General features: G+C 39.7%; 1 protein-coding gene across 7 annotated transcripts in view; it reads right to left on the bottom strand.

Annotated features, from left to right (window-relative positions):
- Positions 1–18,027, bottom strand: part of STK11 (serine/threonine kinase 11) — a 178,549-nt gene that overhangs the window by 66,783 nt on the left and 93,739 nt on the right. For all 7 annotated transcript variants that reach the window (XR_012472088.1, XM_074204528.1, XM_074204529.1 and 4 more), the window contains 3 exons: positions 15,506–15,638; positions 15,205–15,341; positions 11,321–11,448 (listed from right to left, as the gene is read on the bottom strand). Coding sequence is in view for 6 of the 7 variants with exons in the window: in XM_074204528.1 (XP_074060629.1) it covers positions 11,321–11,448; positions 15,205–15,341; positions 15,506–15,638 (398 nt within the window). In the remaining variant the exon portion in view is untranslated. The remainder of the gene's footprint in view (positions 1–11,320; positions 11,449–15,204; positions 15,342–15,505; positions 15,639–18,027) is intronic.

Here is an 18,027-nt window from a genome sequence, read left to right as displayed (position 1 = left end):
TCCTGAGCTCAAATCTAGCCTCAGACACTTAGGAGCTGTGTGACACTGGGCAAGTCACATAATTCCATTTGCCTTAGTTCCTTATTCATAAAATGAGCTGCAGAAAGAAAAGGACAAATCACTCCAGTATTTTCAACAAGAAAACCTCAAATGGGGTCACAAAGAATTGGACCCAATTGAAAAAAGACCAACAAAATTTTAAAATTGCTGTAGAAATGGCTATTCTCATGATTATTAAAGCATACTCTATGCCAAAGATAGTCAAAATACAAATCCCTCTCCCATAATCTAAAGGGCAGGTCTATCATCCCTCATGTCCCACCATCCTCTGCTTTTGTATACATACTACAAAATTCTGTCCCAGATCCATTTCTTTTTTTTCTTCCTATACATGTTTCATCATCATTATACAGTGTATTCCCAGATGTAAAGATCCAGTCCTGGTACTCCTCCTGAACCCTAAGCTCACAAAATCAACTCCTCTTGACTACTTTGCACTAGATGTACTCTTAAGGCAGCTAACAGAACAGGTTTAAAGCAGAAGTCCTTCTCTCCCTCCACTCCCCTGCATCTTTTTCTTTCTTTTTTTTTTGGGGGGGGTGTTAAGTGACTTGCCTAAGATCACAGATCTAGGTAATTATTAAGTGTCTGAGACTGGATTTGAACTCAGGTCTTCCTGACTCCAGGGCCGGTGCTCTATCTAATGCACCACCTAGCTGCCCCCAGTTTCTCTTTCTAATAAAGGAACTGCTACCCTTCTCGTCCCTCAAGTTCCCAACTTTGGAGAATCTTCAAAACACTCCTGCAGATCTGCTAAGTTCCAAGTCTTGCTGATTCTCCCTGCACAACACTTTTCATGCCCCACTCACTTTCCACCCAGACAACCACCATCTCCTAAACCAATCTCTCCTCCACACTGCAGGCCTCGCTTTTCCCTTTGGAATAAAATACAAACTCCTGTTTGACTTTTAAAATACTTCACCTAGGGAAGAAAGTACTTATTAAACTCCTACCTTGTGTCAGCCAGTATTAAGGGCTTTACAAAATATCATCTCACTGAATCCCTCATTTTCAGGTGAAGAAACTGAGTCAGAGATGCAGGTCTGGCCCAAAGTACCTCACTAACTTGTGCTATGCTCTGCATAGCTACTTTGGGCACACATTATTCACCAGAAGACTCTAAGCTCTAAGGCAGGTCCTGTAGCTTAGGGCAGTCCCAGTTATAGGGTAGCTGCTTAATAAATGTTCACTTACTGACTGACATAGGTAACTACACAATTAAGAGGAGAAAACTAGCATATTCTTAGGAAATACTTCTTTTCTGTCCCTCCTTCACACCTCACTCCCACCCTCCTCAAAACAAAGCAAACCTGGCTGCTCTCCAGCATCCGAAAAAGGCCCTCCCCACTGCCCCTTCCACACCATCACAGCTGCTTCTTCCCAAGACTGACAGATCACACAGCAAAACAGGGTCAAATGTGGTTCAAAGGACTTCAGAAATCAAAGAGAAAAAAATCTTTTTCTTGAACGAATCCCTGACAGCAAAAGCAAGTGAAGAAAGGAAGAGAAGCTGGTTGTGAACAGTCTACCTGGAAGCAGCAATGCCTTTGGGACAGGATGACCCTGGGCTCATCTGGCCCTCCCCTCCACCCCCAACCCTAAGAGCCAGAGAAGACCTGACATACAGAATGGTCAAAACTAAAGAGATAAGACCCAGGAAAATGAACCCAGGGAAGTGAAGGGACTGATATATACCAAAGGACAACAGGGAAAGGAATATGATGTTGAATTGTTTATAATACCTTTTTATGTTAAAGTTGTTGGATCTAGGCCAGAATTCCATTCTTGCCCAGGAGAACCCTGTTGAGTATACTTTCTGAGAAAACAAAGCCTAACCTCCATAGAAACTGCAAACAACTCTCAATCTCACCTTGGTGACTCCAAACAAAATGCATCCTCCATGAAGAGCCCAAATGACTCTGTCTCTATGACAATCATACTCCCCTGATTCCTATATCCCATACCCTACAGAAGGAAGGCTCTCCCCACTACCCACTGCTGGAGTCTGCTTGGACCCAGCCCACTATACTTTCCCTCAATAAGCAGCTTTGCCTTTACTTCTATTTGTAGCTCATTACTCTTTATATACTCTAGGTTCACCTTTTGACCTTTCTAGTTAAAGGATATAAAAATCCTCTTTTTCTGTTCTACTTTATATCTGGAAACAGGCTGAATGATTTGCAACTGAACTCAGAGGATATGAGTAGCACAAGTGGTTTGAAGCCAGGTCCTTCAAAGGGAACTTTGGTCCCTTCCCCATCATTTGTCTGACTCCCCTAGAGGGAAGGTGGGCTCAGAAATCAATTATGCCCACAAAGCAGATACTGAAAACAAACCTGGAACATGAGGCCGAGGAACTGGGTGAAGAGAAGGAAGCAATTCTACATTTGAGGAGTTTGAGATTAACAGCACTACCTATGTCTAGCTCTGATGTGTAGAGGGGAGACATTGTTCTTAGACAATGTAAAACAACTTTGGAAGCAAAGTAAGGAGATACAGTGTCCGAAGTTCAAGTTTTTTAGTGGCACTGGGGAAAAGGGAACATCAGAGGAACCAACTGAGCACAATGTTTTAACTATCTGGCAAGAGTTTGAACAAGACATTCAAATACCAAGCATGAGACCTTAGTGGAACTGAGTTCACTGCCAGGGAGCAGAGATAGAGCTAAGGAGGAATGGCCTTTGGGGGTAAGCATCCCAGAGAGGCTGACTGAGATCTGCTGTACAACTAACTGTGAGTAAGTATCTGTTCTTTGAGATTCAGGTGCTTCCTATCATATGGGAGATAATACTTGTGTGATAGATTTTGGATTATTGTTGGAAGAAATTCATTACTCTTCAAAGCACCAAAGAACCTTGAGTTCCTGGGTCCTGTGCAGGGGCTAGGGAATTAGACAAAGAAAACCTTCCCTGCCCTCAAAAGGCTCATGTTCTACTATAGTGAGGGACAGGATGAGCAACATGTATACATGTTAGGAATATTAAATAGAGTATGTGCTACATGCTTAACCAATGTTTTTTGAATGAATTCAAGTGACTTGCCCAGGTCATATAACTAGGTAACAGCAAAGCCAATATTCAACCCAGATTTTGATTCCCAATCCAGGATCCTTTCTGCTTTACTTTGTTGAAGTATCTGTCTTTTCTTCAGGATGTTTATTCTTTCCAGTGGTATAGCTTATCACCCCTCTACAATTCAGCACACAGTCTAAGAGTTGATATGGCTCAATAAGTCATTGTCCTGTTATCAATTTTTGATGAGCCTTTCTGAACAAGTGGGCTGTCCTTAGACAACCCATAATCCATCACTGGACACACATTCAAAACCTTTCCAAGTTCAGAGGACCAGATACTGCTTGCACTCCACTGTCATGATCTCACCAGGATAATATATCAGACTGAGTCTTTAGAAGACAAATTCCCCTCCTAGCCTGAGGTTGCTTCTTTTTAAAAAAAAATTTTATTTAAGACAATGGGGTTAAGTGACTTTCCAAGATCACACAGCTAGGTAATTAAGTGTCTGAGGCTGCATTTGAACTCAGGTCCTCCTGACTTCAGGGCAAAAATTCTATCTACTGTGCCACCTAGCTGCCCCTCCGAGGTTGCTTCTAAAGGAATCTGACTCAACTGTGAGTTTCTAAAGGAAAAATAACATTAATAATGAGTTCTTATATAAATATTCTTCAAGTTAGGCACCAGAAATGTGGATGGTTGTGGTTCTCTGCTCCACCCTAATACTATATCCTTTTATCAGGTTCTAAAACAATTCCAAGCTTTATCTAACTTCACCAAGCCATTTCTTCTGAGGATCCTGCTACTATCATCTCTTTAAGAAGGGGTAATGGGGGAAGCATTTTCCTTCTCTCTTCTCAACAGGGGAAGGATTAATTACTAACCCCCCCCCCCCAGCCCTTTTCACCAAAGAACAGTTTCCCTTTTTCAATAAATACACTACTACAGCTCATCTCAAGAGAAAAAGGGTATTAGAACTGTACAGAAGGAGCGGTGGCTAGGTGGTGCAGTGGATAAAGCACCAGCCCTGGAGTCAGGACTACCTGGGTTCAAATCCAGGCTCAGACACTTAATATTTACCTAGCTGTGTGGCCTTGGGCAAGCCACTTAACCCCATTTGCCTTGCAAAAATCTTAAAAAAAAAAAAGTATCATTGAAAAACCTGCCTGGGAACTGGGCTGGGGACCCACAGCCCACAGCACTGCTATAAGAGGAGAGCCAAACTTCTAGCAAAGACCCTAGTAAAAAGAAGCATAAACACAATGCAGTTGGCAGGGAAGGGGGGTCAGCTCAATGGTTCTGATACAAAGCAGAAGCAAAGTAGGAGGAGGGGACACAACCATGAAAGGTCAGAGATTTACTGAGTTCAATTTCATTGACTAATAGAACTATAACTAGGAATATTGGAAACCCCATTACCCCTTCTTAAGCTATAAGCAGGAATATTGGAAACCTAAGTTTAATTTGCCAAGTCAAGTTACTTTTTTAGCAGTGAGGGCAAAAGCCAGCTCTTGTCTACTGAGGCAGGGATTGAGCTCAATCTCTTAGCATAACAAGGTCATACTAAATTGTTTCTAAAGTATTCTGGAAACAGGTCTTTTTTGGAGGGATCTGCCAAATGCCCTGGAGTAACAACCTAACAAAGAGGTAGACCATTAAAGTGGGAAAGATCAAAACAGTAGCAAGAGCACAAAAGAGAAAAGAGAGCAGCAGCTAAACACTAGGTCATGAAGGAGCAGCTAAACATAAATAATTACTAAATGATCAAAGACAATCCTGAGAGACCTGTTAAGGAAAATGTCATCCATATCCAGAGAAGAAAAGTATGGAGTCTGAATGCAGAGCCCAGGATACCATGTTTACTTTATAAACTTCTTTTATGCTTTTTTCTTCTCTCACAGTTTTTTCCTTAGTTCTAATTCTTCTTTCACAACATGCTTAATATGGATATATGTTAAACATGAATGTAACATGTAACCTATATCAAACCGTTTGCTGCCACGAGGGGGGGAGGGGGAAGAGAAGGGAGAAAAAAACTTGCAAAAGAATGGATGTTGAAAACTATCTTTGCATGTAATTGGCAAAATAAATAAATAAAATATTCAAAAGAAAAAAAAAACAATTGCTAAGAAAATAGGTCAAAACAAGCAAAATACAAATACTCCTAATCCTAAATTTGGACTCAAGGACAGACAATCCTTTTCAGGGACATAAATCCCTAAGTGATATAGCACAAATTTCTAGTCTGACAGATTTATTATTCTCTAACCAATGATTCATCTACAGCTAATAACTATTTCTAAGAATGTTCAAATATTGGAGTGATAAAATCATTTCTTGTGCTATTGCTCTTTTTAAATTTTTTTAAAATTTAAAGCAATGCGGTTAAGTGACTTGCCCAAGGTCACACAGCTAGGCAATTATTAAGTGTCTAGATCAAGAGGCTGGATTTGAACTCAGGTCCTCCTGACTCCAGGACCAGTGCTCTATCCACTAGCTGCCCCCATGCTGTTACTCTTAAGGATTTGTTTTATCCCACCTTACAGCTGTGAGGAGATCTTAATTCAATTCAACACTCTTCTCTGTCCTTGAGTATTAAACAATTCAGTCCCATTTTCCCATAAAAAAACAGGCAAACAGGCCATGATATTCTGCATCTATGGAAGCAAACTTTCTTGTCAGTTAGTCAGATGAAATCTTCCTATAAGCTCAGAATCATCTGAACCCACCCCTTTCTTAATATTTGTACTAGCACCACCCTAACTCAGTCCCCAACCCACTCAGTCATCTGCAAATGACCTAAGTGGCCTCCTAGCCCTTACCCCATCTTTCACAACACTTTCAAATAGATCCTTCTAATGCACTGATCTAATCCTATCACACCAGAGCTCCACAAAAGCCTTCCACTGTCTATTAAGCAAGTCCAAACTTCTTAGTCTCTCTATAACCTAGAGCCAACCTATATTTTTAGCTTTAGCTTCTACTTTTGTCCTTCATTTATTATGCTTTGTTGAAGCAAAATTGCATTCCACACCTTCTCCTGACCACATCCTGAACTTTTATTTACATCTGTTCAAGATGTTTCCAAGGCTTGGAATTCACTTTTCTCTGATCTTTCTTTAGTCCTCCTACTCAATTTTCAAAAGTCCTATCAAATACAACTTCTTCCAGGAAAACTGTTCTCATCTTCATTTGATCACAAAGAATTTTCTAGTTCCCTTATGCAATGACAATTTGTATTAAAATTTTATCTCTCTACTACTACATTGAAACCTTCTGGAGTGTATGAACTAAATTTTCTTTTATTTTGCATCTCCTCAGTGCTAAGTATAAAAATTAATATATTTTTGCTTTTGAAATCATATATTCAACAATCCATGTTCAGGAAAATATGGTCCCACAAATTGTGCATACTCATCACTGATGCCTATACAGACAATGAAACTGGCCATTATCTTAGGGACTTAAAATTATATTCTTCTCTCTGCCAGTAATGTTTTGGTTGATAACCCAGCACAGAGCTATTTCTGGTATAGGATCATGCAACTATTTATGAAGTAGTTCTAGCTTGCCAAAGAAAAACTAGAAACTTTTGCCAAAGAAGCTGAAAAGGTACTGAATTAACTACTTGGTGGCTAGGCATGCTGGGGATGAAGGAGGTCATTTTAAAAAAGCACAGCTAAACCACAGGAGGAAAAGCACCATCTGTTCTGTATCCCTCTGGGAAATCCTGGGGAATGGATAGTAAGTGCAGAGAGCACCACCTACCGCCTCACTCTGGACATGCAACAAAGAAAGGACCAGGTCAAAACACCTGCAGGCCCAGCTCAGCTTAGCTCAGAGTCCTAACCCTGGAAGCATACAACAAAGAAGCCCCTGATGTGGTTGAGTTGGATAGGGTCCCAAATCCTCACTCAATACTAGATCCTAAGGTCTAAACAGCAAACTCTTCTTTCTCTAGGAATAAGTAGCCTTTCTCTACAATCTGGTTCCAGTTTAGAAATCCAGACTTAAAATTTCCCATTATTCTCCACTCACCATATTTGCTCTAATTCCAGTCACACCCCCACTGCTGAAGGTTGCTATTGACGATTTCAGTCCCTCTTTAAATAAATACATCTTCTCCTTCTCCAAGCTTCACCAAGTGCCCTCACCTCCAATCCCTTGGCTCTTCATCTGACCTTACAGCACAATAAGAGGCAAAGTGATTTAACACAGTATTATACTTAAAGAGTGGGGTTTCCATTCATTTCAGACTTTTACTTGGCTGGATGATTCTGGACAAGTCACTTGAGAATGAGTTTCTTCATCTGTAAAATGGGAATAATAGTCCTTGCTGCACCCACCTCACAGGGTTATTGGGAGGCTCAAAATTAGCTAACAGACAATCTTTTGCAAATTTTAAATTTAAAGTACTATAACTTTCTAAATCTCTTTAGCAGTTAACATACTATTACATGTCTTACAACTCAGGCCTCATCTTACGTATCATAGAATTCACCATAACACAATGCATAGTGAAAATGTTTATCAATGGAGGGGAAGGGAAGGAGAGAACTCTTTCACTAGGATGGACTCAAGTAGTGTATCTTTTCCCCCCAAACATCTGACACATCCTATGAAATTTAGCTAAAACATAAAAAAACTGCTGGAGAAAACTGAGTACCCTGGAACCAAAAAACCACCCTTAATTTTGTATGAATTCTCTTTTAAAAAGTAATTTTTTCTTGATCTTCAAGAGAAAGAGTGTTAAGTATCATGCAAAAAAGAAGCCTTTCCTCTCAAATGAAATAAACACTAATCCCTAATCACCCTCTTCTTAGAGGGTTCTTACAAAGTCTGACTACTCCTCATTGGTGTGGGATAAAATCAAGCTACTCAAGAGCATAATGTAATGAGATGCCTTTTTTCAAAAAAAAAAAAGAGAAATCATTAAGAGATGCTTCTCTACACCTACTTTTGCCAATAAACAGGAACTATTTGTTGAAGCTAAAATAACGGGCCTCTGGGGGGAAAGACCATTCTATCTGAAGAGGACCTCCTGATGGAGAAGAGGAAAGCTGGGCTTAGTTGGAAAAAACCCAAGAGATTGGGGGAGAATCTAAAAGAAAGTCTAAGTGAAACCTTCCTTCAAATGTCTACATGGGAAAAACCAAGGTAGTCTAGGAGTCAGGAAGACAGGAATTTCAATCTAGCCTCAGACACTTGACATGCTTACTAGTTGTGTGACCTAGGGCAAGTCACTTCACCCTGAATGCCTCCCCATCCAGGGCCATCTCCAATTATTCTGATTCATATCTGGCTACTGGACCAGATGACTCTGGAGGAGAAGATGATGACTTAGCACAGCCCCCCTCACTCAAATTCAATTCCTGTGTTTGTCATGGCATCCTCTCCCTGATATCATGATCTTCTTCAAGAATAAAAGACAAAATCATCATCAACATGGGAAACCAGGTCAAAAAGAACAGGAAGTTCTCAGGAATGATGTTCTGAAAATACAAATGATTCCAGTGAAACACAAAAGGGAGAGCTACCTAAAGAGTTATAAAGACCCACTGAGAACTCATCAATGAATTTAGATTTTCAAACTAGAAGATAAAATTAAAGGTGGGTAAGGAAGACTAATACAGAGCTACAAGATTAGGGTCAGAAGCATGAAAGTTCAGAATGATATGAGTTGGTAATGATTATTAAGGGAAAAAAATTAACAATTCTTATTTAACTAAGGACTAACATCATATTGCATTACCCTGATAGGCCACACTCAACCTTTATTATATTAAGTCACAGAATTCAAATAAAGAGTCTAAAGTTAGTAAAACTATTCAAAATGAAGGCTGAGCAATACAATCAAAATAGGGGTCTAGGATGAGGGATAAATCACTACTTTTCAAAGAACCAGCAATTCTGCTCCCATTTCCTCAACTAGGGCTTTCAGGATCAGACCTGGCCCAGAGTCACAGAGTAGGCAGGGACTCCAGAGGGTAGATAAATTAACTATGTTGAAAAAGGATCTCCCTCTGAAAACCCAACAAGTAGTAAAATTCTATTATGGGACAAGTGCCACACCAGCTAAGTAAGGTAAAGCATAGAACATTGGGCTGAAGGAAGGAAGGAAAGGCAGGCAGGCAGGCTTGAGTTCAAATCTGGCTGCAGACACTTACTATTTGTGCGACCTTGGGAGACACTTAAATTTCATCAACCTCTGTTTTCTTAACTGTTGAATGGGATGACACTAATAGTGCCTATCTAATGGGAATGTTGTAAGGAATAAATGAAATATTTGTAAAATGCTCCAGCACAGTGTCTGGCACATAGGCATTTCAAGAATGTATGTCTTCTAGTCCCATCCTGAGGGTGTCAATTTCATTTCTGCAGAATTCTAAATCATAGTAACATGGAGATTTTTGATGGCTAAAAGTTTTTCTTTACCTCAACCACAAATCTTCTTTTCTATGACTTCTGCCCCTTGCTTATGATTCTGTCCTCTAGACAGAGGTGTCAAACTCAAACATATTCCCTCATCTAAGTTCAACTGTACTTAATTTTCCATTTTCCAATTATATATGGGCTGTGTGTCTGACTCCTTTGCTCTAGAGTTAAATGGAACAAGGCTAAATCTTCTTTCACAACACAGTCCTTCAAACACTGGAAGATGGCAATTCTCTTTTTCAGGTTAATCATTCAAGGGACTTCAACTGGTCCTTGTATGTAGTGGTTTTCAGTCTTTTCTCTAATCCAGTCACCGTTTTGGATGTGATCCAGTTTATCAATGTCCTTTCTAAAATATGCAAAACTAATGTTGTGATATTTTAGAAAAAAAAGAAACTAATGTGGAGATTAGGAAAGGAGACTCACCCAAGGTCATTCAGTGAATGCATGACAGAGCCTTTGCTGCTCCTTTCCAATTCCTTCCTCCCCTAACTCTTCTCATCCTGACCAGGTCAATCTGGAAGGTCTTTACTTTTACCTTATATTTTTCCCTTAAGATGCCAATGAAATTCCCAGTTTAATAAGTCTGATTGCCAGCATGATATGATAACCAAAGCTAGAAATTTCCTCCAATCTCAAAGAAGGTCATCTAGAGAATGCCAGATAGTGGAAAGTAATGAATCTAGAAAAATTTTTAGATGACCCCAAACTAATTCTCTGCATAGATTCATCTATGGAGACTTATAGGAATTTCTAAAATAACCAAAGAAAGCACTGGTGATTTCTAGGATTTCGTAAAGGGGTACTATAATTTTAGCCTAAAATATTTTAAATATTTATGATGATGGTGTTTGTTCTTTGTTCTCAAAGAAAATCATGAAACAGGGAGGTGATAAGCACATGAATTGGATTTGATTTAGAGGGGCTACAGCCTCACTTTCTCCTCCAAAGTCAACTGGGTCCAGTGACCAGATATGGATGAGAAAGACTAGATATGATCCTGGATGTAAGACAATTAGGTTTAAGTGACTTGTCTAAGGTCACACAAGCTAATAAGTATCAAGTATCTGAGGCCAGATTTGAACTCTGGTCCTTCCGACTCCAGGGCTGGTGCTCTATCCACTGTACCATTTAGCTGCCCTAGCAGTATTTATGATGAGAGGATGACAAAGGACTAAAAACAGTTGAGAATGCTGAGCTCAGTACAAGTTGAAATAGAAAGGTCTGTCACAGCAAGGTGGCAGAAACCGAATGAACTGGACTGTCTTGGCACCACTTCAAGTAGAAGCCCTGGAAAAGTGGAAGAATTTTTAAAGACCTATTCCAAGTTCCTTCTTGTTTGCTCTTCTCCAATTTCAAGGACAGTTACTTCATTTTTTGAATGTCTCAGCATCAGTGAAAACATTACTTATTTCAAGGATGTCTGACTTTGATGGTGTAAAGACTCACAGTATGTCTTAGAAGACAAGACTATACTACAGCTATGAGCAGATCTAGCAGCCAACAAAACAGTGATGCAGCCCTACAATCTCACCTAGCCTCGGTCTTAGGTCAAATCCCACAATATATTACAAGGCTCATACTCAAAGCCAGAATGTGTACTCCCCTTGGTCTAGCCTTTGAGAATCCTTCGTCACTCCCACATCACAATGAAGCCCTACAAAGAGAACTTTGGAATAAAGTTGTTAAGTGGAAAAATCTCAAGAGTGGTGTCATTCAGAGTATAATCAAAGGCTAAATGTGATTCAAAGGCTAAATGTAATAAGGATAATCCCAGGAGTCCCCCAAATCACCATGATCTCATATCTCCTTACCTTTCAGCAGGTCAGAAAGTGGAGGACCACAATCCCCTGGAATTGTGTAGTCTCCTTTCCCGATGTTTTCAAATAATTTATAGATGTTGTCCCCTTCAAAGGGGTAAAGACCTGTTGTAATGTTGTATCTTGAATTAAAAGGAAAGAAAGGGAGAAAAACATGAGTTTGCAGGTGAAATCCAAATACACTCCTTGCACTGCCCTAGGATTTTCCAAAGGTTCTTAATATTTTCTTTGTGTCCTTGGACCCTCTCTGGTAGTCCTGTGAAGGTTATGAACTCATTCATGGAATAATGCTCTTAAATGCTTTAAAAGGGCTACAAAAGAAACCAAAGAAATAGTTATCGAACAAACTTACAGACTTCAGGTTAAGAATTCCATCCCCACTTGCCTCTCTGGCACATTCTCCAACCAAGTCTCTACCTAACTGCTACAATATTGTTTAAATGAGTGGCTAGGTGGTACAATCTGAAGGGCGTAAATGAAAACCTAGCCTCAGATACTTATTAGCTGTGTGTTCCTGGGCAAGTCAATTTATTTCCCTCAGCCTTAGTTTCCTTGGTCAAATAGAGCTAAAAATAGCAATTACCTCCCAGATTTATTATAAGGATAAATTATTTGTAGAGATATTGTAAAGTCTTTCGTAAACCTTAAAGTCTTAAAGTGCCATATAAAAGCTTGCCACTGTACCTTTTAATATCATCATTATTAGTCCTTCTTCCACCTCTAATTCAGGCTCTCATTGCTCTTAAGGTAGCTGAAGAGATTGTTAGGATTCATAATCCCATTGATGTGACTATTTCCCTTAAGGAATCCAAACAAAACTCATTCTTGTTCCTGTCCATTATGCATGTCTTGGTCACAGCCTCCTATGGGATAATCCCACTTGGTTTATTATAATACCTCTTTAACTGTTTTCCTGCTTGATTCTTCCTCTTTCAATCCAATTCACCTTATTCTGTTTTGACTCACTCATCTTGCTAACACAACCTTACATAGCAAGGGAATAATCCTACAGTATAGACTTTCAGAGTCCCCAATATCTCCAAATAAAGTTGAGAGATACTTTTAGCCCAGCATTCAAGATTCCCCAATAACTAACCATAAACCTCCCTTTTCAAGTCTTATATTACATATGCCACATATTACATTATGTGACAAATTAAAGCATCTACCATCAAATCAAATACTCTTTTTTTAACTCAATGGGTTTTAGTTTTTTTTTTGTAAGGCAAACAGGGTTAAGTGGCTTGCCCAAGGCCACACAGCTAGGTAACTCTTAAGTGTCTGAGACCGGATTTGAACCCAGGTAACTCCTGACTCCAGGGCCGGTGCTTTATCCACTACGCCACCTAGCTACCCTCAATGTTTTTTTTTTAAAACATTTTTTATCTGTCACCTTTCTTCACTCACATGGTTACTACCCTAGTTCAAGCCCTTAATTTCTAAACCTAAACTATTACAACAGGCTCCTAGGAATTCTCTACCTCCTAGTCTCTTCCTTCTAGAAATCCATTCAACACAAAGTTTCCAAATAGTCTTTAAAAGGTATGATGTCACGTCCATGCTCAAGAACTTTCAACAGTTCCCTATTATCTCTAAAACAAAAAACAAACATGGCACTTAAAGTCAAAATGGATCAAGTCTATTTCTCAAGATTCAATTTGAATTCCAGTCAAAAGGGCCCACTGGCCATCCCATGAAATCTCAATCCATCTCCCTAGTTCTGTGCCTTTTGCATGTGGGGTCTGGGATGCATTTCTTTCTCACCTCCACCTTTACCTTCAAGGTTCAGTTAATATATTCTATCCTAAGGGCAGCCTAGTTCTCAGTACACTCTCCCTGCTCATGTATTCCTTTATCTTTTTACATATTGATCCTCCAAGTTGAATATGAGCCCTAGGGTTTTGTGTTTCTGTATCTTAAGCCTTGTACACTTTTTAAAATAAATATTTGTTGGAGTGAATGTCTGTTTTTCACACCTTGAATGCTACCCCCAACTTCCTACTATAATCCAGCAATTCACCAAAGACCAGTTCAAGTGCCAGTTCTTGTAGGCAGAATAACATTTCTCCCTCACAGCATTTGTATGCCTCGGAGGAACTTAATACAAACTACACATATACACAGATTTTATATATAATGTATATGTATATTGTGTGTGAGTTTGCTAGATTATACCTCTAAGAGGTCAAAGATCATGTCTTATTCCTATTCTGATTTCCCACTTGTGAAAAGCACAGTTCTTTGAAAACAAACATACTAATGATTGCTGATGGAATACCTTGATGTTTTTAAGGCCTCAGGAATATGCAGACAGTGCAAGGTGAGTTGAAGAGAACACAACTGCCACTCTCTAAATTTAATCTAATTTTTGTTCATCATAACTTTATTTCTATCACAGTACTCTTCTTGGGATTCAGTTATAAGTAGTTTCTCGAAATGTCAGAGGTAGTTAGGTGGCTCAGTGGACAGAGCACTAGACCTGGAATGAGGAAAACCTGAGTTCAAATCTGGCCTCAGACACTTACTTGCTGTCTGACCCTGGGCAAGTCATCTGTTTGCCTTAATCCATTGGAGAAGGAAATGGTACACCATTCCCATATCTTTTCCAAGAAAACTCATATAGACAGTGTTGGTATGTTATGGTCCATGGAGACATGAAAGGTTGGACACGACTGAACACCAAGAAGAAATGTCACCAAGTATTTTTATCATATATACAACTTTGAGAAGGCATAATGCTTAGATATGTTTGAATCAGTCTGAGGCCTTCAAAAGGACAATTTGGAAGGAAACATGCTAGTGTGGGTAATCCCCTTGGGTACAGTAGAAAGAGAAGAATTAGAGATAAAGAACATGGATGTGACCTTAAGGAAGATTTTCTCTTCTGTGTAGAACGAGGGATGATTTCTAAGTTCCTTCCGGTTTCAAATACGTGTTCCTACGATACTTCAATTCATACCATACTGGCTTTTTGATTCCTTAATCCGAATTGGTGAACAAAGTAGCCACGGTTTTCAGGTTATAGACATATTAAATAACAAGAGATATGTGGTGTGTGTGTTGTCTTGATAAGCACAAGTAGGAGTTGGTTTATTTCTCAGCTGGGTGTGAAATATATTGATAAGGCTGCTTTAATCATTTTACTTGTATTGACTGGGGACAAGGAGGGCAAACTAGGGCATAATCAGTAGATTGTTTCAGGCTTCAGGGTACTACATAAACAACATTCTATAAACAAGTCAGTAAACTAGATACCTTCAAATTAGATTAGCTGGGCCTGGGGAGGAGACAGGGGTAGCTGATACATAGGTTTGATATAGTACAGCTGCCCTTTGAATAAACATCTTAAAAACCCTATCCTCTTTATAGGCTAAATCCTGCTTTTTCCTCACAAGTTTTCTGGGTTCCCTTGGACAAGTAAGTCCTCTTACCTCTTTTGGGGGGGGGTGTCTCAGTTTTGTCTTTTGTTAAATGAGAGTTGAATTTAATTTCTAAAATTCTTTTTCTCCATATTTGAAAGGTACTTTTAACATTAACATTCTGAATCTTTAGTTCCTCAAAGGCTAGGAGGGCTCCCAGAACACACTCTTAAGGGTATTCTATCTAGTCCTACCTCCTCTGAGGCCCAAAGTTTAGAGAGGTCCCAGCTTGTCAATGGTCCTCTCAGCCTTTCTTCAATTCTCCCTCCTATTTTCCTATCAGATATAGCATGACAAGTTTATGGACTCAACCTCTGAGCTGAAAGGACCCTCCAAGGGCTTATGATCCATCCTACCATTCAGTTCAGAAAGCCCCTCTAACAGCATTTCCAATTGGTTATTATCCACCTTCTATTTGAATACTTGTGTTATGTGGGTGATGGGATCTCAGTCACTTACAGCGTGACCCCAGCTGACCAAATGTCCACTTTAAAGCCTGAAAAGGTGTCTAAGCCATTGGCTATTTCTGGTGGCTGGAATGCTGGTGATCCTTGGCTCGTTCTGCACGTATCATCTTCTGCAAAAGGATGCAATGCCTGTACCAGAAAAGTCAAAAAAAAAAAAAAAAAAGAAGAAGAAGAAGAAATCAGCTCTGCCATGCCACATTTACAACTGATGGGAAAGGTGTCACTTTCTCTAAGGATAGGTCTGAAAGCAGCAGGTCAAAAACAAACACACCCACAGCCACACTCACACTTACCTCTGCTACTCCTAAGTCTGATATTTTTAGCGTCCCATTGGTTGTAAGCAGCAGGTTCCCTGGTTTTATATCTTTATGGACAATTCCTTGGCTATGCAAGTATTCTAACCCATCTATAAGCTGACAAAAATACCTGCAGAGAATGCAAAGCACAGAAAGAATTCAAAGGCATCAGGAAAATGAAGTACATTCAGACCTATTTGACCCCCCAATACACATACTTGTGCTATGGAATAATGAACAAGGGTCATAGTGAAAACTGGGGCTCCAACCCTGGCTAATTAGCTGGGTCACCTTTAGAGAACACATATTCATGTTTCAGATTTTGGAAAAGGAAGTTAAAGAGCCTTGGGTTTTAGTCCCACTTTTGCATCAATTTAATTTTCTGTGAGACCTTAGGAAAGTCTCTCCGTTTCTTCATCTGTAAAATGAAGGGCTTGGACTGAATGTACTTCTTCCAGGGTTTATTTGTTCCAAATTCTATAAATTTATGAACTCTCTCTGAATGAGATGGTTGATCCTTCTCAGTTCTTATGTTCCATTTCTTATAGTCCTTTCTAGTGCCCAGTCTATTTTTGAAAGTTTTTTTCACCTGATAACTATAAAATGAGGTGGTAGTAGGACTAAGGGAACATTACTCTGTTCATTAAAAAAATTAAAATGGTACATATTCATTTTGCCACATTTTACTTTGGTCCTGCTAAGTACAAAGGAAAATAAAATCTTCTGAATATCTAAGGACATTCATTCTTTCCTCCTATGTCAAATATATTTAAGGGATTCTGTCTAATCTCAAGTCTAGATTACTGTTGTCTCCTTGTTTAGCCTAGGCACACTAGAAGGATACATTGTGTGTGGGGGGGGGGGAGGTGTCACTTAGGGTTCTAAGAACAAATTAAATAAAGTAGGGTTATAGTTAAGACCAAAAAGGGGCTATAATGGAATGAAAATGTTTAGGTTCTATAGCTGAGAACTGGTTGGGAATGCAAATTGGCCATTTTCTCCTTGGGTACTCTGACTTTGGAGAGGTCAAAATTTTCTCCATAGTTCAGTCCTAAGTTCATGAACTTCAACTGGCATAGCTTAAAGTCATAATTTCAAAGGGTTTAAAAGAAATTTAGGTAGTGCTAGTCCATCTTCCCACAGTGAGTCACAGCAAGCTCCCTAGAGACCTCACCAACTCCTCGTCAGAGGAATAGGATAGATATCAGGAAGAGGCCAGTCTTGGGGAAGCTGCTGTAAATCAGAGAACAGGAGAGATTCCTGGAGAGCAGGCTAGAACTAATCCTACAGTAACCATCAATTTCTTGAACTAAGGTAGAAATGGGAAGAATGGTTATTTTAGTTTTTGCTTTTGCAAGGCAAATGGAGTTAAGTGTCTTGCCCAAGGCCACACAGCTAGGTAGTTATTGGGTTTTTTTTTTTAGTTTTTGCAAGGCAATGGGGTTAAGTGGCTTGCCCAAAGCCATGCGGCTAGGTAATTATTAAGTGTCTGAGGCCGGATTTGAACTCAGGTACTCCTGACTCCAAGGCCAGTGCTCTATCCACTACACCACCTAGCCGCCCCTATAGCTAGGTAATTATTAAGTGTCTGAGGTAGATTTTAACTCAGATACTCCTGACTCCAGGGCTGGTGCTCTATCCACTGAGCCACCTAGCCTCCCCTAAGAATGGTTATTTTAAAGGTTGCATTTGCTTCAACTCTTTCCCAGGAAAGAGAGAAGTAGAACTAAAAGTCCATAGGCTTCTATTCCCTAGTAGGAAAAAAGAGATTAAGTCCCATCTTTTAACATCCCCCCAACAAGAACTGTTCTTTCTCTCCAGGGATACGTTTATTATGATCACATTCCTTTATATTTTTTTGAAAGGCAATTGAGTTAAATGACTCGCCCAAGGTCTGAGGCCAAATTTGAACTCAGTTCCTCCTGACTCCAGGGCCAGTGCTCCACCCACTGTGTCACCTAACTGCCCCTTATTTTTGCACAAAATTAAAGGAAACTGTTCCCTTCAAATTACTGTCAAAGGCCAATGATACCAAGGTTGCAGAAGGCTATAAGGAAGAAAAGGGCACACATGTGAACAGTATATTCAGGCCAAAGTTGGGGAGGAGCAAAGAACTATGTGTGCACGCTATAATCTTTCATTCAAGTTTAATTTTTCTGGTGTCTCCCCTCCAGTCAAAAGGTCACCATTTCATCAACAAGATTCTTAAATCCCCAAGAGCTGCTGCCTAAATTGAAGGTCTTGATGGTATTAGTTTCCTTTTATTCTGGATTACTGTAGCTACATGAAGAAATGGCAGAGAAGGAAACAGCATTTTTCTTTCCCCTACCAGAAAAAGCCTAGTACATGGGATGAACTTGGCAGGGGAGATGACTATGCAATAAGACAACAATTTCTCTCCCTGTAGAACACTTGAAATTAGGCAGTAATGCTACCTCATTTTACAGATGTGGAAACTGAGGCTTAGTTGACTTGCTTAAGACACAGCTTTTTGGTGGCAGAGCTAGGACTCAAATTTG

Source organism: Macrotis lagotis, chromosome X (assembly GCF_037893015.1).
Source record: "Macrotis lagotis isolate mMagLag1 chromosome X, bilby.v1.9.chrom.fasta, whole genome shotgun sequence".
Classification (NCBI taxonomy): Eukaryota; Metazoa; Chordata; class Mammalia; order Peramelemorphia; family Peramelidae; genus Macrotis; species Macrotis lagotis.
The sequence above is the reverse complement of the archived record's forward strand: the minus strand, read 5'-3'. Positions and strand labels throughout refer to the sequence as shown.